The 24,823-nt window shown below is 41.8% G+C and overlaps 1 protein-coding gene across 1 annotated transcript in view; it reads left to right on the forward strand.

Annotated features, from left to right (window-relative positions):
* Positions 1 to 24,823, forward strand: part of UNC13C (unc-13 homolog C) — an 829,386-nt gene that overhangs the window by 237,287 nt on the left and 567,276 nt on the right. Inside the window, exon 4 of the mRNA XM_040342717.1 lies at positions 9,751 to 9,829. Within this exon, the coding sequence (XP_040198651.1) occupies positions 9,751 to 9,829 (79 nt within the window). The remainder of the gene's footprint in view (positions 1 to 9,750; positions 9,830 to 24,823) is intronic.

Consider the following 24,823-nt stretch of genomic DNA (forward strand, 5'->3'; position numbering starts at 1 on the left):
CCCACTGCTTCTATTATGGTTGTTCCATAAGTGCCGGTTCACACAGGGGCAACCCAACTTACAGCGCGACTTTCAAAGGCAACTTCAGCGCGACTTGGAGCAACTTACAACGCAACTTAAAGTTGCCTCCAGGACAGGAGACTTTGGCTGTGGCCAATCACAAAACAATCAGCTTTGTGGGAGGGAGGGGTTTGCCTGAATAAATGATTTTCTTTTCCTGTAAAGTTGCTTCAGTTAAGACATAGTAGTTCAGGAACCTTTTCTGAAGTTGGAGCGACTTCAGTCGTGTACATTAAGACGGCTCTCATTCACTTCAATGGAATTTCTCATGTCGCGCGACACAAGTCGGATCCACTTACACTTTGGATATCAGTATGAGGTGAGGTCTATAATTGTAGCTGCATGTGGTAGTTATTTTCCAAAGTACTGTAGGTACTGTTCTTTGTTTGAATTAGTATAATTTTTACAATCCTTTATTCTGCTTAAAGCTGAGTTCCACCCAAAAATGTAATTTCTGCTTTTCGGATCCCCCCCAGTGTCACATTTGGCACCTTTCAGGGGGGAGCAGATACCTGTCTAAATCAAGTATTTGCTCCCACTTCCGGCGAAACATCAGAGCGGATATATACGGCCCCCCCCCTGTTTTCTGGGAGACACATGTCCCAGAAGACAGCAAGGAACAGTCAGGAATCGCAGCTCGACTTGCGAATGTGCAGTAGGAAACAAGCTTCTGAAGCCGAAAGGCTTCACTTCCTGAGTCCCTTACTGAAGATCAGTGGCGGTGCGTCCATAGAGGGCGCCGGAGTACCGCCCCCTCTGGCTCCCGCACACGCCACTGATACAATACATAGATTCATGCATTGCATGAATCTATGTATTGTCGCCGCTGCCGCCGACTATTCAGATGGCCGGCCCCCTGGCGAGCGCCCTCCATCTGAATGACAGCAGCTGGTTGGCCAGCGGCTCTGATAGGCTTTCTGACTACAGCCCTCAGGCTGTAATAGGCTTCCAAACACTTATCCAAAGACACAGGGGGGTGCGTTCCTTGGATAAGAATGACAGGCGTCTCAGCCAATCAGGTTCACCAGTTCTGGTTACCGGTAACCTGATTGGCTGAAGCATCATCGAGGGCGGGATAAGACATCGAGGGACCGTGGAAGGAGGTTGGCCGACCCCAGAGAGGTAAGTGCCAGGCGGACAATTGCTGGGCACAGTGGCGACAATTGATGGCACAGTGGCGACAATTGATGGGCACAGTTGTGACAATTGATGGCACAGTGGTAACAATTGATAGGACAGTGACTGCGTTTGATGACACAGGTACTGTGCATGCTGCGTGGGCATCTGTTTGACAGTGTACCCTGGCCCCTTGCTTGGGAGAGAACTGCAGAGTCCCCTATATTTGCCCAAGCTGTGTATCCTGCCCGTCTGAAATTATATGGGGGCCTACCACTCTTGGATGACCATGTTTTGGGGGTTTTGAGCTAATCTTCTGTATGCCATAGGTGATTGGTCCTCCCCACATATTTGCAATATTTTTCTTTCAAAAATCTCCTGACAAAGCTATAATGGTGAAACGCGTAGAGATCAATCAGAATACCTGTCCCACTGGAGATATTAATATCTTCAACTTAGGTGTCATTAACCCTATATTATTGTTATTTGTATGTGGGAAGTGGATACAGAGCTGCTGATATTTGTTATGTGCACTTTTTCTAACACCAAAATTAGGCGCAACGTATCTAAAAAACACTACGCAGCCGTAACTTATTTTTTTTTCCGAATCCTCAAAGAATTTGCGCCGTAAGTTACTGCGGCGTAGTGTATCTGTGGCGGCGTAATGGCGCAGTTCTATGTAAATACGTTGTGACCCGACGTAAACAACGTTTTCTTTTAACTGTGCATGCGCCGTCCGTGGGTGACGTCATTCTACGCAAATCCCCATTCGCGAACGACTTACACAAACGACGTAAAAAATTCAAAAATGTGAGGCGGGAACGACGGCCATACTTAACATTGAGTACGCCACCATATAGCAGATTTAACTATACGCCGGAAAAAGCCGAACGCAAACAATGTAAAAAAATGCGCCGGCCGGTCGTACGTTCGTGGATCGCCATAACTAGCTAATTTGCATACTCAAAGCAGAATTCAACGGAAATGCCACCTAGCGGCCGCCGAAAAATTGCATCTAAGATCCGACGGAGTACTAAGACGTACGCCTGTCGGATCAATCCGAGATGCCGCCGTATCTTGTTTTGTAGATACAAAACAAAGATACGACGCGCAAAATTTGAAATTACGCTGCGTATCAAGAGATACGCGGCGTAATTATTTTGTGAATCTGCCCCATATAGACTAAGCATGTTGCAAGTGCACTTGCACTCATTTTCCACAGTAAATGTAATTGTGTTAAAGTTTTACTTTGTAAAGAATACTCAATCAGGTGGAAGGAAACAAAAAAAAAATTGCTTGCAAATGATTGGATGATATAAATCAGCATAGCTTTACCATATTTTTTAAGTTCTGGAGAAAAAATGAGAGCAACTGCACTTGCAAAGTGCACAATCTATTTACCTTTAGGAAATTCACCCAATGTGTTATTAATACTCTTTTTGAATAAATATGCTTTTCAGTTTTGGGTACAAGTTTACAAAATGGATGCTGAAGCTGAAAAGGGCAACTCAATAAATTAGGGACCCTGAGGATGTTCACTATGGAGAAGGATTACCTGAAATAAATGTATTTCCCTATAAACAATGGTGATTTAGGGACATATGATCACCTTGTATAAAAACATAAATGGTTCATAAGGTAAACGTGCTGGAATGTCATTCACTTTAAAGTCCTTGCAAATGACAAGATTTAATAGACTTCAACAATAGTTGATTCTAGCCAACTCCATAGGTCACTTACAAAAGAGCTGAATGTGTTTCTTATTTATTTATGTATTTATTTCAGGTACTTATTCTTAAGACCCAAAATACAACTGGCTATTGACTTTTATAAGAAATAATATTATAGAGAATGTTGATCCAGGGTATGGAGAGTATCCATTTTTTTGGGGAGGTCAGATATGATTTTACTTTCTGGAAGAATTTTTATTTTATTTTTTATGGTTGAACTGGATGTACACTATATTTCCAAAAGTATTGTGACACCCCTCCAAATCATTGGATTACCTCCATGGTCACAAGTGTATAAAATCAAGCACCAAGGCATGCAGACTGCTTCTACAAACATTTGTGAAATAATGGGTCGCTCTCAGGAGCTCAGTGAATTCAAGTGTGTTACTATGAGGCCCCGTACACACGTCCGAGGAACTCGACGGCCAAAACTCATCGTTTTGCTCGTCGAGTTCTGTGTGAAGCCGCCGAGGATCTCGGCGAGCCAACTTTCCTCATTGAACAACGAGGAAATAGAGAACATGTTCTCTATTTGGCTCGACGAGGAACTCGTCAGCTTCCTCGGCCGAAAGTGTACACATGGCCGGGTTTCTCGGCAGAATTCAGCTCCGATCGAGTTTCTGGCTGAATCCTGACGAGAAACTCGGTCGTGTGTACGGGGCCTCATAGATTGCCACCTGTGCAGTAAGTCTATCCGTGAAATTTCCTTGCTACTAAATGTTCCACTGTCAAAAGTTAGTGGTATTATAACAAAGTGGAAGCACCTGGGAACAACAACAACTCAGCCACAAAGTGGTATATGCCATGTAAAATTACAGAGCAGGGTCAGTGCATGCTGAAGCTCACAGGGCGCAGAAGTTGCCAACTGTCTGCAGAGTCAATAGATACAGACCTCCAAACTTTGTGTGGCCTTCAAATTAGTACAACAGGAGTGCATAGAGGGCTTCATAGAATAGGTTTCCATGGCCAAATAGCTGCATCTGAGCCTTACGTCACCAAGTATAATGCAAAGTGTTTGAATGCAGTGGTGTAAAGCGCACCCCACTGGACTCTGGAGCAGTGTAGACTGGGTTTGGCGGTTGCCAGGAAAACAGTATTTGCCTGACCAAGCAAACAGTGGGGTAGATTCAGGTAGCAATTGCGTCTGCGTAACCATAGTTACGCAGCGCAATTGCTTACTTGCGCCGGCATTTCGAATGCTCCTGATTCAGGAACCTCGTTACGCCGACTGCAGCCTAATATATGACTAGCATAAGGCTCTTATGCCAGTCATATCGTAGGCTGCATTCTTGCGATGGCCGCTAGGGGGCGTTCCCGTAGTGGTCAGCGTATAGTATGCAAATTGCATACTAACGCCGATTCACAACCCTACGCGAGCCCTGTGTACGCAGTTTACGTCGTTTGCGTACGTCGGTTTTTGCGTAAGGCTGCCCCTGCTATTAGCAGGGGCAGCCAATGCTACGTATACCCGTCGTTCCCGCGTCGCGTTTTTGAAAAATTACGTCGTTTGCGTAAGTGAATCGTGAATGGCGCTGGACGCCATTCACGTTCACTTTGAAGCAAATGACGTCCTTGCGACATCATTTACCGCAATGCACGTCGGGAAAGTTTCCCGACGGAGCATGCGCACTACGTTCGGTGCGGGAACGCGCCTAATTTAAATGATCCACACCCCCTACTGCTCCGTGAATCAAGCGTAGCGCAGGTAATTTACGGAGGCGCAGCGGCAAAACGGTGCGCTGCGCCTCCGTAAGAACTGCGCAAATGTACCTGAATCTACCCCACTATTTGCTGCATTGTGTCAAGTGTAAAGTTTGGTGGAGGGGGGGTTATGGTGTGGTTTTTTTTTTCAGGGATTGGGCTTGGCCCCTTAGTTCCAGGGAAGGGAAGGCGTCAGCATACCAAGACACTTTGGACAATTTCATGCTCCCAACTTTGTGGGAACAGTTTGGGAATGGTCCCTTCCTGTTCCAACATGACTGTGCACCAGTGCACAAAGCAAGGTCTATAAATATATGGATGAGTGAGTTTGAGGTAGAGTAACTGGACTGGCCTGCACACAGTCCTGACCTCAACTTTATAGAACACCTTTGAGGTGAATTATAATGGAGACTGAGAGCCAGGCCTTCTCGTCCAACATCAGTGCCTGAGCTCACAAATGTGCGCTTCTGGAAGAATGGTCAAACATTCCCATAGCAAAGGGTGGGCCAACTCAATATTGAACCCTACGGACTAAGACTGGGATGCCATTAAAGTTCATGAGTGTGTGTAAAGGCAGGAGTCACAGTACTTTTGGCAATATAGTGTATATTTGTCTTTTTTTTCAAACTAACTGTGTAACTAAGTAAACAATTTAAACAGTGACATTGGATCTTAGATGATGAGCTTAGGTCAAGAGTTTCAGCCTGCTGACACCAAACATATTGAAATGTTAGTTTTTGCTGGACTGAATCTTTAAAGTGGAAGTTCAGGCAAAACCTAACTAACACAAAGGGCCCTTTCACACGGGGCTGCCCGTGTGCATGCTCTGCTTTAGCTCAATGGGGATTGCTCCGTCGATCCACGCTGAGCAGGCAGATGACAGGTCGGTCTCTGCACACTATGCAGGGACCGACCTGTCAGAGAGCCGTTCTCCCCAATAGGGGATGGATGACGACAGACCGTAGAGTCTGCCAGACAGAAGGAAAAGTAGGGTTTTTCTCTGTCACACTTTGGCGGATTGGAGCAGGTCAGATGTCAGCAGGCATGTCACCGCTGACATCCGTGGCTCCATAGAGGCGCACGGAGCGCCCGTTCAGGTCCACCTAAAAACCTGGCAGGCGGACCTAAACGGTCTGCCCGTGTGAAAGGGCCCTAAACCTGCTCTCTGTCACATTCTAAACCTAATCTATCTAACCCTATAAAGCAAAAATTGCTATACTTTCCTACTCTGCAGCCAATCCGGTCCGGTGCAAGCTATCAGTGGCCGCGTCTAGGGGTAATCTCAATTCCCTACCATTTCACAGCCTCTCCTGCACATAACTTCTGCAGATGGAAACCGGATTGGATCAGGTGCAGAATAGGTAAGTACAGAGATTTTTGCTTTTACAAGGTTAGAACGATTAGGTTAGAATGTGGCAGAGAGCAGGTTTAGAGTTAGTTTTTGTCTGGACTTACACTTTAATACCTTTTTAACCACTTACCCCCCCGGCCCATAGCAGAATGACGTCCAGCAGGATAACATGCTGGCGTGCATCCACGGGGGCGATCAGTGGTTCTGTTTGTTACTCTGACACACCGCATCTCAGATTGTGGTAAAGAGCCTCAGACAAAGGGTTCTTTACCACATGATCAGCTGTGACCAATCACATCTGATCACAGCATGAACCGGGAAGTGTCGGTAAACGCCTTTCCTTGGTTTGCGCTGACAGGGAGTGCCACAACAATGCCAATCAGTGCCCATCAGCTGCCAGTCAGTGCCCATCAGGAATGCCTGTCAGTGTCCTCCACAGTGCCAGTCAGTGCCAATCACTGTGCCAATCACTACCCATCAGTAACACCTGTCCGTACCTCATCATCAGTGCTGCCTATTAGTGCCATTTATTTGCGTCCATCAGTGCCGCCTGTCAGTGCCCATTAGTTTCGCCTGCCAGTGCCCATCAGTGCCACCTATCGGTGCCCATCAGTGCTGCCTATCAGTGCCCATCAATTCTACATATCAGTGCCTCCTTATCTGTGCCCATCAGTGCCACCTCATCGGTGCCCGTCAGTGCTGCCTATCAGTGCCCATCAATTCTACATATCAGTGCCTCCTTATCTGTGCCCATCAGTGCCACCTCATCGGTGCCCGTCAGTGAAGGAGAAAGCAACATTTTATAACAGAAACTAAGAAAAACTTTTGGTCTTTTTTAGTTTGTTTAGCAAAGAATAAAAACCTCAGTGGTGATCAAATACCACCAAAAGAAAACTTGGGAAGAAAATTATAAAAATTTAGTTTGGGTACAATGTTTTATGTCCGCGCAATTGTCATTCAATTCCTGAGACCTGAAAATTGTCCTGGCCAGGAAAGTGCCCGGTATTGAAGTGGTTAATCTCAGGATTTGCTATAGGCAGTTTTGCATCATCTGCTCCTGTAATTTTTGTTTTAGAAGCAATCCTGGTGGAACAATGAATCGTGTTTTTACAATCAACAGTTTCACTTTTGTTGTTTAGATGTCTTTTTAGAATTTACTAGGTTGTTTTAAGAAAGAAAAAGCACAATGGGGGACGGCAAACTAAAAAGATCAGCAATATTGGAATGTACATCTCGCAGCGGTTTTGTTTTATATTGATTCATTTTCTGGATTTCTGTCCCCAAACTGTATTTCTAAAAAACAGAAAATATTATTGGATCACCAGCTATATAAAAATTTGAGCATCAGCAATTTGTGTTTCATATGCACTTTTCTTTATATATTAGTCAAAAAGATGAATTAGGAAACGTACTGCTTAAATATTGAACACAAAGATAAGTTAATTAAAACAATATTCTAAAGAAAAGTATCAAGAGAAGAGAGAATACATTGTAATGAATAGAAGCGGACTGTGGACGCTTTTCCCAAAAGTCAAGCAAAAGTTCACAGAATCTCATTTGTTGTTTTAAAACAGGAAAGACATATTCACGTGCCTTCCGAGTACCCCCATAGCAAGCCGCTTTCTATGGGAACACTAGTTTTGATCCGGAACCACACTGGTTCAAAATCAGCCCCGGGCAGTTTAGGTCATAATGTGCTTTTGTGCATCGCAAGATTTAACTCAAGCTAAAAATGTAGCGTATTGCATATTATCAATCATTGGGTGTGGTGGCTGCATTCGTTTTCTTTTTTAGACTTTTTTTCCTCTTTTCACCAGGTGATCTGGCCAGTAACATGCCTCCTGTATTAGGTGCCTATTCTCCAGCTAGCACTTTTTTTATTTTTTTATTACTAAATGTTTTTATTGAGATAAAAATGTTTACAGTACAGAATGATTTAAAACATAAACCATCGTAAAATCAGTTCCTCAAAACTTAGACATATCATAAACCTTTGTGCTTAAATCAGCAAAATGTACAACTTCCTAGCATTAGACCAAAGCCCCGTACACACGATCGGATATCTGATGGAATCTAATCCGATGGATTTTTTTGTCGGATATACGATGAAGCTGACTTTCATCAGTCTTGCCTACACACCATCAGTCAAAAATCCGACCAAGTCCAACGCGGTGATGTAAAACACTACGACGAGCTGAGAAAAATGTTCAATGCTTCCGCGCATGCGTTGACTTGATTCTGAGCATGCGTGGATTTTTCTCCAATGGCCATGCACACAGACGATCGTTTTTTTCTATCGGTTTTTTATCCATACAAAAATTTTAAAACATGTTCTATTTTTTTTTCACAGATGGAAAACAAACCGATTGGGGCCCACACAAGATCGGTCCATCGGTCTGTTTTCATCAGACAAACCAATCGTGTGTACAGGGCTTAAAAGTTATTGTTAGGTGATGATCTTCAGCTATCACTTTATAAGCAGTTACAGCAATGGTTTTGTTCCTTTTGGAATAAAGTTTTACATACATATAAGTTGATCAATGTAAGCGGTAAATGGTTTATCTCTACAATCTAATGCCCGTATAAACGGTAGTTTTTTCCATCGGAATAAACTCTGATGGGTTTTTCCAATTGAATTCCGCTCAAGCTGTCTTGCATACACACGGACACACCAAATTCGGACCATCCAAAACGCAGTGACGTACAACACTACTACGAGACTAGAAAAATTAAGTTCAATGTTTCCGAGCATGCGTCAACTTGTTTCCGAGCATGCATGTTTTTTGCTCTTTCGGAGTTCCATACAGACAAATGGAATTTCCGATGGAAAAAGTCAGATAGGGCATACACACGGTCGGAATATCTGATGAAAAAATTCAGTCTGACTTTTTTCATTGGAAATTCCGATCGTGTGTACGAGGCATAACTACTACATCTTTTGGACAGTTTGTTCTGTTGAAAAATAGACTTACTGCCAGGAGTACTAGGTAAAAGTAAAAGAAAGAAAGCCTAAAACAGCCATAACACGAAGAACTGGTAAGCTGCAATATAATGAATGTTTGCTTTTGGGTTTATATACCGCTTTAATTGGCATGTTTTAATGTACAGTACTATGAATATAATATTAAAGACTGAGAATCAGCTTGACAATTAGCTATTTCAGAAAATGGCAGCACTTATTGTGCTTCATTGGTTGGTTAATTTTAGGTAAAAGTGTTACTTAACCCACAACAGTAAAATCAGTCTGTATAATGCAGTAATGCATGTTTGTTATACTCACCGTGGAACCTAAGGGGTTAATCCTGTGCATTGTATAAAAAAGCTGTTTGATCCTCCCCCTCTTCCACTGTCCCCAATACATTTTCTGATATAACAGAACCTTTGGAGTCACTCTGCACATGCTCAGTTTGGTGTGTATTGCTAAAGAGTTTTTTTTCTTGAGAGGGTGCTCAGCACAGGGGTAATCAGCACTGTCCACACAGAGGGTCAGGGGTCATGCAGCCTCAACATGCCAGTAAGAGTAGAAGGAAAACTCCTCCTACAAGCTTTAACAAGACACTGATTGAAATCACAAGACTGCTTTATACTGCTGGTAAGAAAAGGTTTTTAGCAGTTAATATTTACTAAAATAATTGCATTTCTGTGTGCTGTGTACTGTTGGAGACTATATATAGTGAATGCAGGGTCCTGGGTTTAGTAACACTTAAATGTCTCAGTGCAAGCATTAAAATTAGTCAAATTAAAAAACTATTTTATTTTTTAACCAAGGTGTCTTTTTTTTCTTCCTGGCAGACCCGGAAGTGGGCTTTATGGGATTGACAGTATGCCAGATTTACGGCGGAAGAAGACTTTGCCTATAGTGAGAGATTTGGTAAGCAGTAATCCTTGCAATAATGGTATTTGACTAATGTATACTTGTAGTAGAGGTGTACACATGAATAATGATTAAAAGTGATGCTTAGGATAAAGTAATGATGAATTCAATTTTGATATATAATTTGGAACCTTGTTGGGTTTATTCCATATAGCACTAAAAAAGCAGTGATATGTTGACTTATAATAATAAGAATAAGCCTGTGTGACAGCATTATGAGTATAGTGGTGTACCATTAAACACTAATTTCTAATAAGCTGTCATTGTGTGTACCAATGTTCTCTGTACAATTTTAATACTTAGGCCACTAGATAAAATATGTTGAGTGAGTGAGTGAGGGAGTGAGTGAAAAACTTGTATAGCGCTACAAATGCGAACTGAATCGCCTCAAGGCGCTTGGTATCCATTTCCTTCTATTTTTTTTTTTGCCTTCAGAATAGGTGGGTTTTGAGTTTTTTTCTGAAGGCCTGGTGATTCACTTCCGTTCGGATACTGGTTGGTAATGCGTTCCACAGTTGAGGTCCTTGGACTGCAAATCTTCGTTCTCCTTTGGACTTGTAGCGGGCCTTGGGTATTTGAAGTAAATTTTGGTTAGTAGATCGGAGAACGTGATTGGGGTTGTGGCATTTAAATTTTTTACATAGCTGTTGGGGCGTACTTCCTTGTACACATTTGTGTGTCAGGCAGAGCGCCTTAAACCTAATTCTGTCTTTTACGGGTATCGAGTGGAGGGACCTGAGGGAGGAAGAGATTGATTCCCAGGGTATTTTTCCTGTGACAAGTCGTGCCGCCGTATTCTGGACGACTTGTAGACAAGCAACTTGGTATTTTGGGAGTCCGAGGTAAAGGGCGTTTGAATAGTCGAGTCTGGAGTTGATTATTGTTCCCACCGCGACTGCTGTGTCTTCTTTTGGGATGAAGGGAGTGAGTACGTAGCAGGCACAGCAGATGGTGAGATCCGCTGACTACTGAACCTATTTGTGCATCCATTGACATGTCGGAGTCAAATGTGACTCCGAGACTTTTGACTTTGGTGCTAGGGGTGATGGTTTGTCCCAAAATGGGCGGGGGCATTCATGTTGTTGTAGCTAGTCTCTTTCAGTTGGCGTGGAACAGAAGAAGTTCTGTTTTTGATCCATTGAGTTTAAGGTAACTCTCCGTCACCCAGTTGTCTATCAAAGTGAGGCATTTCTCTAGTCCGAGATAATGATCCTTTTTGTTGCTGATACGAAAGTAGAGTTGGGGGTCATCCGCATAGGAATGGTAGAGTAAATTCTGGTTACTGATAATTTCGAGGAGAGGGCAGAGACAAATATTGAATAGTACGGGCGACAAGGGTGACCCCTGAGGAACTCCGCATGACGCGGTCCGTTTTTCAGAAGTGAAAGGACCTAGTTTCACTATCTGTGATCGGTTTTCCAGAAAGGAGGAGAACCAAGGTAGATCCAAGTCTGCCACTCTAGCTACTTCAGCTAGGCGAGTCAGCAACAATTTGTGGTCTACTGTATCAAAAGCTGCACTCAGGTCCAGCAGTGTTGACTCAATAAACCTGTGTGATAGCATTATGAGTATATTTATAGAGTAGAACTTTAGTGGAAATCTAAGAGCTTGTGCTCATGGCTCTATTTCGGCACCTGGAGGCCACAGATCTTGCGTACAGCCACATGCACTCATTAATTGTAGGATAAGACTTTACAATTTTGTACAAAGGTACACTCAGCTTTTAGCACAAACGCAATCCAGGGGCATATGTCTGTGGGCATATGCGTGTTTACGCTCAGAGCTGTACAGGGCCGACCTTAGGTGTTCAGGCGCCCTGTGTGAGCTAATTCTTTGGCGCCCCCCCCCATCTTCACCCCTCACCCCTGGTCACCTAATTATACACAAAGAGGAAAAACATATCAGTTTGCATATCGCAGTGCGATCTGTCAGTTTGGACAGGAATCGGATCCATAGGTGTGAACACCCATGCAAATCCAATTCTGCTACAGACCAAAAAAATGGTCCTGTGTGACTTTGGTCCCAATGTCGGACATCGCATATATGTGAACCGGCCCTAAATGTATATTAGTTTATGCATCATTACATGTGTGTTTTTTACATTTGATGTTTCTAGCAGAATCTCACAGTCACAAAGGTGTAAACTCAAATACAATTGTCAGTTCAGTTGTGACCTACCTGTCTAACTTCACGGCAGTTGCCACTGACTCACTGACACACCAAGTTCACCGACACTTGACTGTCTGTCTTCCCGGGCCTTCTCAACACCACCATGGATATCAGACTCCATCTTTCCTTTCTTTTTGCTGGTCTTTAGCTTGAATATTCCCACCCACATTCCTTAGGCAGCAGAACATTGTCTGTCAGGGAGAGTGGGCGGGGCAGACACAGGAGGAGTGGATGAGAGGAGGGGGAGGAGTAGAAGCAGCTCCTCTCCTCTAACTGGTTGTGCGGGCAGCAGGGGGAGGGGATAAATGTCAGAGCTGGCTGTGATACACCCAGCTCATCTCTCTCTCTCTATCTGGAGCTCTCAGTGAGCTCCGATCCCCCTGCTGAGCTGTCCCACTCGCGGCCGGTTTTCTCACTCGCGGACGGTTTTTGGCCGGCGCTGTGCTGATGGTGGGGTGGTTGGGTGATCTCTGCTATAAGGTAATCTAGGTGCCTCTGGGCGCCCCTTCTTGGCCTGCACCCCTCTCAACAACCCATTGGTATGCCCTATGGCCAGTCCGGGCCTGCTGCGAGCTGTAATGACCGCACGGCGCCCCTGTTGCCCATGGCGCCCTGTGCGGCCGCACAGCTCGCACACCCCAAAGGCCGGCCCTGGAGCTGCATACACCTGCATACTGCCACATATAGTTGTATCCTGTAATTAATTTGTATGGTCTGAGACAAAGAGACAGGTGAATGACATCAGGATCTCCGACTCTCCCCAACATTCAAGGAATACAAAGCTGCCTATGAATGGCGCTCAGTTCTACTCAATTTAGTTTGGAGTGTGGGATGTGAAATTTCCATCCCACTGCCAGAAAACAGATGTGTACACTGTATTTAGCTGAGGCTACATACACTTTATGGACAAAAAATGAGAGGGGATGGGGCCAAGTGAAGCCCCCTGAAAAGCCCTTATGGAGAAATTTAACATGATACATGTGAGGAATATTACCCTATCAAACCCATCAATAAAAAACATACATAAAAAACAGTGAAATTGACAACGTTGTCACACTATGGCGCCAAACCTAGGGGCCCCACACATACACATACACTTCAACATATACGTGCAGCTTAAGAAGACTGAGTGGTGCTGCTGTGTATCAATTATATTGATTTTGCATGGAAATTGAATACTTAGAATTGGACTCAGTCTCAAGAGAAGTATTGGCTAAGTGTCAGTTAAGGACCATTAGCATAGTGGTATGTCCATAAGTAAGCTCCATAATAGTGTATTAATTGATAACCGTAGACCATTTCCAAAGCACAACCAATGCAAATATTCAGTTACATACACTTTATACAGCGTGCCAAGTGGGTGCACTTGTTAGTGTAGAAAATAGTTTGTTTTGGCCGGCTTTGCCCAAACAATCTAGTTGAAGTGAAATTAATGGAGGAGATTGGGATTATTTCAGGAGACCTTAACCAGGTTACTTTGAGCTGATGATATTAACATCTGCTCTGAGTATCACAATCGAAAGCAGTTATTGCTGGTTCGAGGTATAGAGGCCCTAATTATGTATCTGGGTCTGTGTGTTTTGGGGAGAAATTGGCCTGAATCAGAAACAAGACCACTCCAAGGATCCCCCAGGCACATACCTCCCAAAGAGCAGTGTCCCCTTAAAAGCCAGGGTCCATAGTCAGTAGGCAAGAGGTCACCCTACAGTTTTCTCCAGAAGCCCCTGTCCTGGTTGGGTCATCACACCGAAACTCTATTTTAATTTTAAACAGTAGAGGAAATAGTATGGTGGCAAAAGACCTTCCAGTATAGTACATTGCAAAATCAGAAACTGAGATAAGACCAATGAAATGTGTCAGGAAAGCTTGCTGTGATTTTAATATGGTAATTTAGCTTGTTTTATTTTGATATGTAAATTTGCTTGTTTTTTATTTATAGTGGAGAGGTCACTTAGCTACAAAAACACATATAACTCTCCATATATCCCTAATCTTAGCTTGGGTTAAATAGCTAGCAGCAAAACAATTTCTGAAATGAAATTAGCATTATGGATAAAACCTTTTTTATTTTGTATGAAATTAGACCCATAAAAACTGTAAGTAATGGACAACTGCTGTGTTAGGAGGATAATGTAAGCCACCAAGAGACTCGAGAAGTGCCTGCAGCTGATACAGACCTTTGCTGCATTATGTCATTGTCGGTCAGGTTGATGAAATCTTTACCGGCTACAGAAAATAAGTGAAATGGTAATGGACAAGGTGATTTTTTTTTTCACTTACAATTTCTGATCAAGTGAACACAGTTTTCCTTCACACCTCTGTTCTGCAATTTCTTCAACTGAGAATCAAAATCTTATAAAGATATTGTTTATCTCTGCAGAAAAAGAGGTACAGTATGCTATGCAAACTGTCTGGGTATAAAGCATGTTGGAGCAATGTAGGGCTTACCATGCTAGATTTCCTATGTCCCCCTTTTCACTTACTTTCTGGAAAACAGGCAGTGTGAACAGTGATTGCATTGCTTCATGGAGAGCAGTTATCTCTGTGTGAAATTCAGCCTTTCTCATTGTCATATAAATAACTACTAAAGGTCATTTAAGGCTATGAAAGAGATATATAAAAATGGAAGACAGTACAAAATGTTGGTGTTCGTTATAAAATAAATTGATTCCATCTTACATCATTTACTTTGTATTGTTTTTTTGGTTGTTTCACAAACATTGAGGTTGGTTAGCTAAAGCAGTATTGCATGTGAACATGCTTACAGGAAGGGAGAGCAAGGGAAAAAACACATTAATGTTGAACTAAATCTATAAATTTGAAGCAGAACTAAAGTGTCAAAAATAGAAAATTGCTAGCAGCCAGGCTCTTTATTGCAGAAGAGGTGTGCAATGTCTCTTCAGCAATAAAATAAACCCACCTGCCTACTTGCTGTCTTCCTTTGAATGTACATTGAGCTATGCATGCGCAGCTCAGTTTACTTTCCAGTACAGATCCTGTGTGTTGGGATTACTAAACTCCTGTGCATAGGCATGAGTGATGTCATCCTGCACCAGCCAATCAAGACGGCCACGCATCGGCACTTGGAAGGAGCTGGGTAGAAGATGACAGTGCCAGCAAGGGCCATATTGAAGGAGAGAAAAGTATTGCAGATTTTAGTTCCCCTTTTTACCATTTCTCAAAGCAGTTACATTTAAGGCAAGCTTCCTTGGCTGTAAAGGATAGGAGGATTACATTTTGCTTTAATGTGCTGTTCCTCCTTAATTTTAAAGTCACAGTCTAGCATTTCCTATAATGAAGCTGTATCACTTGGCTGCAATGTAGTCTGCTTAGAGGTCTAAGACCTGGCTATATTAGTATGGCTAATATACTAATGCTGCCTGAATCTCAAATTCTCAGGTGCGGGTGTCAATGTGATTATTCAGCTTTCCTAACAAGGCCTTCAAATTTGGAAGTCTCTAGTGTGCAAATGTCAACCAGCTGTTATTATTGGTAGCTTTTTGCTACCTCTGCTTCCTTCTGTTTCTTGTTTGTTTGTTTTTGTGCTGGACCCTGGAGCATCATGGTTCACTCTCTCTGAAAACTAGTCAGATACATGCCATTATAATTCAATTTATTATAGAACATTAATCTGTGTTTTTACCCAGCAACACTAAGGTGTTGATGCTACTAAGATCTGTCCTCCTGAGTACCCAAAATCTTGTGTTTTTATAGTGTAATAGATTACACTTTAAAGCTAACCTATGATCAACTTAAACAACAAAAGCTAAAACTAGAAAGTAAAAGCAACTCTTGCAGACTGTCTAGAACAGTAGTTCTCAACCTGGGGGTCGGGACCCCCTCGGGGGTCGAATGACAATTTGCCAGGGGTCACCAAATCCTGGGCTGTTCCTCAATCCCGCACCGCTCTCCCAGCCTCTTCATGGCTACCCAGCAGGGCTGTCCCTGGAGCCCGCGGTGGCCCACTCAGCCTCTTCGCAGCCACCCATTCAGTTCACAGCATGGCTGGGGGGCAGAGACTAGATGTCAGATGGCTGGTGAGGAATGTGAAGTGGGAGGGGCTGGAGAATACCCTATCTCCTGATTTCGGCATAGGTGTCACAAAGTCGGAGACACAGTGAGTAACACTACCTGTGTTTATAGTTGCCATTAAAAGTCCCTATTGCAGTTCTCAGATCAGCAGATGACCTTGATCAAGAGCACCTAAGATGGCTCATCAGAACTCCCCCCAGAACTGCCACTGATCCCACCACCCACCCCCACCAGGGAGTAAGAGAAGGAGTAAAAATAGAGAATACATCCTTCTGTTAAAAAAATAAAATAAATAGAGAATACATTGAAGAGGAAGAAAGGGGAGGGAAGAATAGGAGAAATAACAAGAAAGACGGCTAGAGAGAGGGATGGGGAAAAAAACAAGAAATTGGAAAAGAGAGAGATGAAAAGGGAAAGAAAGGAGAACAGAGTGGTACATCCTAAAATGTACCATAAGGGGTTTTAATACTGGATGAGAGGAAGGGACTCAGGGAGCGCTAAATGTCCATGGATTAGGGGTGCAAATTACTTGTCTTGCCTTGAGTGCTGACAACCCACGCTACAAAAATAGTTTTACAGTTAGGGAAAATTTTATCAAGGGGTCACGGCACTAGAGGGTTGAGAACCACTGGTCTAGAAGATAGATAAAGATATTTGAAAGCACCTATTGAGAAACATTGAGCCGACTGTTGGGAGTCTGTTCATATGAAAATCAAGTGTAGAGAGATTGAGCTCCTTGCCTCTTCTGCAATAGAGGAAGCATACCTATCTGTTTGCAAACTCCCTCAGAATATGTGCAGCTCATTATACATTCAAGGCAGTTGTGCCAGGAAGACAGTTGTGCTGGGTACTCCTATTCGCATGCATGGGAGTTGCATCACTCTGATGCAGCCTGTTAAGGTGGCCGAAGATCCCAAATCCTGAAGAGGACTCATTAAAGATGTCAGCAACAGAGAGGGAGCAAGAGGGGGTAAGTATAGTTTGGCTTCAAGCCAAGAGCCTATGTCCATTTGATAATGCACACAAAGAAGAAGTGTTCATAGTATATGTCCAACTAAAGCTTTTTTCCTAGTTTTGGATAATGTGGAGAACAAGTTCACTCTTTTATAAAAATATGGAGAGAAAAGGTTGATCTCAATTATTTAGCAGATAGGACTTGGATGAACTCTCCAAAAGCAACACAGAGAGAAAACATGTTTTTTTTAGAAGAGTAGGTGAAGGCTAGAACCCATGTCAGATTTGTATATCTGTGTATGATGCTTTTGTAGATTTTCCCTAACTTCGGGGATGGTGAAACTGTTTTCAGCAGGACAGGAAGTGAGGGTAAAGCTGACCATACACTACACTAAACAAAATTCCATCAGTTCAGCAGGGACTGGACACATTTTCATCAGTGTGTGGCCGTCCCCGCTCAACAAAAGCTGATTTTGTGAATTTTTATGAATTAGCAGCTGCCGCCTATTAGTTGCCTCGAGTGATGGAGGAATCTTCTTTTTTTTTTCATTCACTGGCTGAGAGAAAAAAAATTATAATTTGTCTGACTTTAATCTCCTGAATGGAGCCCCAGATCACTGTAAAAAACAGACAATTCTAATTCTTTCCCACTCTCTCCAAAATTAGAAAACATTTTTTGGCTTGACATGCACTTCAATATACTCAATACCATCATACCATGTCCCCAATTTTATAACTCCTGATATTTTTGCATGTTTCCTGACTATCAGTACTAGGACACACTTGCCACTTACTACTGATTGTAGTACCACCACACTAGCATCCCTTTGTACACCTGTAAAATTAAAAGTCCCGGTTTGACTTGTACACCCCTTGTACATTCAGAGTAAACAAAATGCTTCAAAATTCAATGTAAACACAAGTCTTTAAATATATTTTGTTTTTAACGTTCTGCAAATCAATGTTCAGGCTGCATCAGCACAAACATTACATTGTGATGCGTAGCACATTTCAGGTTAGACTGATTAGCTAAGTGGTAGTTCTAAAGCCTCGTACACACGCTTGGTTTACTCGGCAAGAACCAGCAAGAAAACTGCTGGCAAAGCTTTCTTGCCGAGTATACCGAGCGTGTGTACAAGGCTTCCAGGTTTCTCATCAAGAAAACTGCCTAAAATCTCAATGAGAAAAATAGAGCACATGTTCTCTATTTTCTCGTTGTGATTCTCGGCAGTCTTTGCCGAGAAACCTGAGAGTCTGTATACTTACCTGTCGCCGTGGAAACCCGGGCATGCTCGAAAATGACTTTGACGCATGTGCAGTAGCTTCCTAGGCATAGGTAGGGTGCAGCAAGATGGCGGTGACGGCATTAAATGTGACGAGCGCATGCTCGTCGTATGCAATGACATCACCGCGTTCTTGCCTTTTAAAAGAACCGCGGTTCTTTTGAAAGGAGTGTCTGTACACTCAGGCGGCAAGAGATTCTTGCTAAGAATCTCATCAGGAAAAATGAAAGTTTTTTTCCTGATGAGATTCTGGCCCATGTGTACAGGGCTTTACACTTACCACTCACATTATTATTATAATTTGAGCTGGCATTACAATAAGTAGTTATTAAACCTTTGTGATGATTTCCAACTGATAGTTGGAAATAGTCTCTATCTATCTATCTATCTATCTATCTATCTATCTATCTATCTATCTATCTATCTATCTATCTATCTATCTATCTATCTATCTATCTATCTATCTATCTACTGACCTTATAGACACAACCCAACTTTATATATATAATTTGTGTCTAGAAGGTCAGTTCAGTAAAGCACAACACATGCAGCATTTTTATAAATGTGCATTATTTTTCAATTAAAAAAATATGCTTTTAACAAAATAAAGCATATATTGTACAAATGTGCTGAATGTACTGCATGTGTGTTATATCATTATATTGCATGTATCTTTTACACAAAATTTCATTCACAAAGATTATTGCAAAGGTCGTTGCTTCTTAATATACAGCTAGCTTATATGTGGAAATGATAATGAGGTTTTATGAGGTGTCTTTTTAGAAGAGGAATTTTTTTTTTTCTAGAGGGTCATCTTGAGATAAAATATCACCTTAAGAGATTTAGTAATTAAAAGCTTCCTATGACACTTTCAATGCTTATATTAAAAATGTCAATTATGTATAGCATCCTGTCTAAAATTACAAATACAATTTTTCTCCCTTGTAGTGGTAGACAGACAGGTTGCAAACTGTTGCTGAGGTCTTCTGTCATGGATAGGACAGTAATGGACCCATCAGATTTAGAGCCGTTCCTTTAGAGACACTCAAGCATGGTATCAACTAGACATATGCATTCGTTTTTGTCCGAATTTCAGCTATTTTCGTTATCGTTTTAAGAAACGAAAACAAAAGTGCAGAATACAAAAACCGAAAGATCAGACATAAAGAAATGCTTTATTTTCTTTTTCATCTGTCGAATGTGCCTAACCTTAACTCCTTTAGTCCAAGATTTTTCTACATAGAGAGAAAAGATTCGACATAGAGAGAAAAGATTCGACATAGAGAAAAAAGATTTGACATTATAGAGAGAAAAGATTCGACATTATAGAGAGAAAAGATTCGACATTATAGAGAGAAAAGATTCGACATTATAGAGAGAAAAGATTCGACATTATAGAGAGAAAAGATTCAACATAGAGAGAAAAGATCGCTGCTGGAATTGGGTGGGGGAAGTAAAATAATGATGATGATGAATGTTATTGGCTAATTGTAACCAAAGAGGAGGAGCAGTAAAATAGCTAGAACTAACTTGACAATTCAACATGAACGACGAAGATTTGACAAAGCATCAAAAAACATACAAACGTCAAATCTGTCATTGAAGGCTTAAGGTGTCTGTCGATTGTTCAAAGAAGATTCGACAGAGCAGCTAAACTGTACGACGCCACAATCGTACATTTCTGGTCAAATGCTTCGCCCATAGGCTATAGAAAAATTCTAATGTTGGTTGGCTAGTAATAATAATTAATACATATAATTATTACTAGTCATACAACATTAGAATTCTTCTATAGCTTGTAGGCCGAACATTCGACCGGAAATGTACGATTCGACATACAGTTTCGCTGCTCCGTCGAATCTTCCTTGAACATTCGACAGACACCATAAGTATTCTATGGCAGATTCAACCTTAATTCATTCGGATTTTCAGACGAATGCAATTTATAACGGAAAATGAAATAAATAAAAACACATTTCGGGAGTAACTAAATACATTTATTTTTCAGACGAAAACAAAATTCCGAAACAAAATATTTCAGTGTGCACATGTCTAGTATCAACCAAGCTGAAGGCATGGATGTGGGCAGTGTCAGCGGCAGTATAGTAATACAAGCATGAACTGAGCTCTCTCTGCTCAGTTGCTATATGCTTCTACTCTATGGGGTTGTTTTACTAAAGGCTGTTCACTTTTCAAAGAAATTTTCTATTATCTTAGTGAAGCTCTGTTGAATTCTATTATCCAATAATATGCAAGCAAAAAACGTTTTTCCCTTAATTTCCCTTGCATGGGATTTGTTTGTTCTTTGCAAAGTTAAATGTTATTACATTCACTAAGTTAAAGGAAAATTCCTTTGCAAAATAAAAAGTAAATTTGCCGTTAGTATATAAACCCCTATGCCTTAACAAGTCAAACAACTGATCTGAAAGCTGTCAGGGAGGAAGCCGTTCACATGTGCTATGCTGATCTAGCATTGACAGGAGAAGGATGACCTGCAGAGAGTTGGATTTGACACTCTATGAAGTGTTGGATTGATGTGACAATTTGAACATTTATAGCTTAGGGGACATTTTTTTTTTTTAAAGCTGCTGCTCTGGTGACAGGGTCTTTTTAAAATGTTTATTGTCCTGTGCAAAGTAGTAGAGCCCTTGTTGGCCTTAACTCTCTCTCAATCTATTTTTTTGCTGTACAGGGCATTCTGGGAAGTGAATATGAAGGTAGATTCAAATATTTATGCAATCTGTAGGTACTGTAATAATGTGCTATTCCCAAAAACCTGTGCAAGCTATACCAAAGCTGTACTAGTGACGTGAACTGGCCTAATTTCCCGATGCTGGCTTGATTGGTCTGTATGGATGTGGTCTTTAGCATGGTTGGTGATTAACCACTTGCCCACCGGGTTAATTCTGGCACTTCTCTCCTTCATGTGAAAATCACAATTTTTTTGCTAGAAAATTAATCAGAACCCCCAAACATTATATATTTTTTTTTAGCAGACATCCTAGGGAATAAAATGGCAGTCATTGCAATACTTTTTGTCACACCGTATTTGCGCAGCGGTCTTACAAGCGCACTTTTTTTGGATAAAAATCACTTTTTTGAATTAAAAAATAAGACAACAATACATTTTGCCCAATTTTTTTATATATTGTGAAAGATAATGTTACGCCGAGTAAAATGATACCCAACATGTCACGCTTAAAAATTGCGCCCGCTCGTGGCATGGCGTCAAACTTTTACCCTTAAAAATCTCGATAGGCGACGTTTAAAAAATTCTACAGGTTGCATTTTTTGAGTTGCAGAGTAGGTCTAGGGCTAGAATTATTGCTCTCGGTCCAACGATCGCGGCGATACCTCACTTGTGTGGTTTGAATACCGTTTTCATATGCGGGCGCTACTCGCGTATGCGTTTGCTTCTGCGCGCGAGCTCGTCGGGACGGGGCGCTTTAATTTTTTTTTTGGGGGTTTTCTTATTTATTTTTATTTAGTTTTATAATTTTTTACACTGAAAAAAATAAAATAAAAATTGATCACTTTTATTCCTATTACAAGGAATGTAAACATCCCTTGTAATAGAAAAAAGCATGACAGGTCCTCTTAAATATGAGATCTGGGGTCAAAAAGACCTCAGATCTCATAATTAGACTTAAATTCAAAAAAAAAAAAAAAAAAAATGTCATTTTTTCAAATGACAAAAAAAAAATGTTTCTTTAAGAGGCTGGGCGGGACTGACGTTTTGACGTCACTTTCGCCCAGCAGAGCTATGAGGACGGGTGAAGGAGATTTCTCCTTCAGTCCCGTCCCCGCTCAGCTGCCGGACACATCCGATCCCCTCCGCCGCTACCGACGGCTCCGGTAAGCGGCGGGAGGGGGGGGGGCCCTCTCCCGCCACCGATAACGGCGATCTCGTGGCGAATCCGCCGCGGAGACCGCCGTTATCGTGTACACCACCGCCCCCTGAAAAGATGAATATCTCGGTTGTGGCAGCAGCTGCTGCCGTTATCGAGATATTCAACTTTAAAAAGAGGACGTCTTTTTGACATGGGGCGGTGGTCAAGAGGTTAATCGACTGAAACATGGCAAATTATCATCAGTAAATTTAGATAATTTTTTATCTTAAATAATCAGTCTAATGCCTTGTACACACGATCGGAATTTCCAATGAAAAATGTCAGATGGAATTTTTTCATCGGATATTCTGACTGTGTATGGGCCCCATCTGAATGTTTTCAATCAGAGTTTAGAAATCTAAAATGTTTTATTTTTTTTTTCGATGGAAAAATTCCGATTATCTTCGTGGAACTCCGACTGAGAAAAAAACATGCATGCTCAGGATCAAGTTGACGCATGCTCGAAGATATTGAACTTAATTTTTTTCGGCTCGTCATAGTGTTTTACGTCACCACGTTTTGGACGGTTGGAATTTGGTCTGACAGTGTGTATGCAAGACCGCTTGAATGAAATTCTGACGGAAAATTCCATCAGATTTTATCCCATCGGAAATTCCTTATTTTTTCCGTGTTGTAAGAGTGTTTGTTTCAAGTTGTGATTGTTGGTAGTAATTGAATATATGTACTATGTAAGAAAGACCAAAGTCTCTTTGGAATTGTCAAAATGGCTACAATTTTCCAGAGAACTTGTACAAACGTTTTCTACCGAGAGTGGTCCAATAAGATATGTTTGGAAATTGAAAACCAGGTAGGAACGTTAGGGGAGATAGACCAGTCTTCCTTAATAATTGTTACTATATGTAGGAGAATTGGGGAGATAGTATTGTTGTAAATAGAATTATTTTTATAAGGTAAGGGATATCAGACATAGATTTATTGTAATATAATTTTTAGGAGGAAGTTGTATTGTTATTTTCAGATATCTAAATTGGTCAACAATTTGAAGTTACGAGGAGCAGTGTATGGATTGAGAGGAATTTTTGTCAAAAGGGTATAGGGTAAAATGTTTGCATCTTTAATAATGAGAGAGATAGGGCGGTAGGATTCATATTATATAGGATCCTTATTAGGCTTAAGCATAAGGACTGTGAGGACCTTGCACATACATGAGACATGATCAGAATTTGCTCTGTCTAGGTGTGTTCATTACCTAAATGGTCTATGATTCTCAGGCTATATTCGATTATGTCCAAATAGGCCAAAAGCTTTCCTGTCTTGTGTCAAACTCATTTTTTTTTTTTTTTGATCAGAGCAATTTTTTTCTCTGTTTAAGTAAAAACAATGGGCCAGATTCAGATAGAGATACGACGGTGTATCTCCTGATACGCCGTCGTATCTCTGAGTTCCGTCGGTCGGATCTATGCGCTTGATTCATAGAATCAGGTTCCGCATAGATCTCCCTAAGATCCGAGAGGTGTAAGTGACTTACACCGTCAGATCTTAGGCTGCAATCTCATGCTGGCCGCTAGGTGGCGCTTCTGTTTGTATACGCGAGGAATATCCAAATGAGGAGTTATGCTGATTCAGAAACGAACGACCGTCCGGCGCTTTTTTTTTACGTCGTTTACGTTCGGCTTTTTCCGGCGTATAGTTACCCCTGCTATATGCGGCGTATCCTATGTTAAGTATGGCCGTCGTTTCCGGGGCGAATTTTGAATTTTTTACGTCGTTTGCGTAAGTCGTTCGCGAATACGGATGGACGTAATTTACGTTCAAGTCGAAACCAATGACGTCCTAGCGACGTCATTTAGAGCAATGCAAGCTGGAAAATTTAGTGGACGGCGCATGCGCAGTTCAATCGGCGTGGGGACGCGCCTGATTTAAATATTACACACCCCCTAGCCATGGAATTTGAATTCCTGCCGGTGGGATTTACGATACGCCCCCGCAACTTTTGAGGCAAGTGCTTTCTGAATAAAGCACTTGCCTCAAAAACTTGCGCCGGCGTAACGTAAATCAGATAGGTTACGCGGATCTAAAGATCCGCTGACCTATCTGAATCTGGCCCAATGTGTATTACACAAGCCAACTTCTATAATTATCTTGTCAGGGAGATGAGGTATATATGATTTTACCCTAGGTCGTTGCTAATTCTGTGGGGGCTGTCAAGGCTTGGATATTACTGCTAGGCATGAGAGCAATACATTTATTAAGAGGAAACAGCATATTTGTGGTGAAAGAAATATAGATGCTGAAAAAGGTATTGTAGGAATCTGAATGACAGAAAAATATCTAAACATCGGACACCTCAATGTTCACACTTTCATGAAGTTAAATCGAATTAACTAAACCACCAGCTGGTCTTCCCAAACTACCCAAACCAGCATCAAGCAAGATAGCAAGCAGTGGAGCTGCAAGTTTGAAAATGAATTGCTAAGCTATTGTTAGGCCTCGTACACACGACAGAGTTTCTCGTCAGAATTCACAGAGGAACTCGGTCAAAACCCGGATTCTGCCGAGAAACTCTGTCGTCTGTACACTTTTGGCTCGATGGAGCCGCCGAGGAACTCGTCGAGAAAATAGAGAACATGTTCTCTATTTTCTCGTTGTTCTATGGGAGAAGGCGGCCCGCCGAGCTCCTCGGCGGCTTCATCCCAGAACTC

Source organism: Rana temporaria, chromosome 3 (assembly GCF_905171775.1).
Source record: "Rana temporaria chromosome 3, aRanTem1.1, whole genome shotgun sequence".
NCBI lineage: Eukaryota > Metazoa > Chordata > Amphibia > Anura > Ranidae > Rana > Rana temporaria.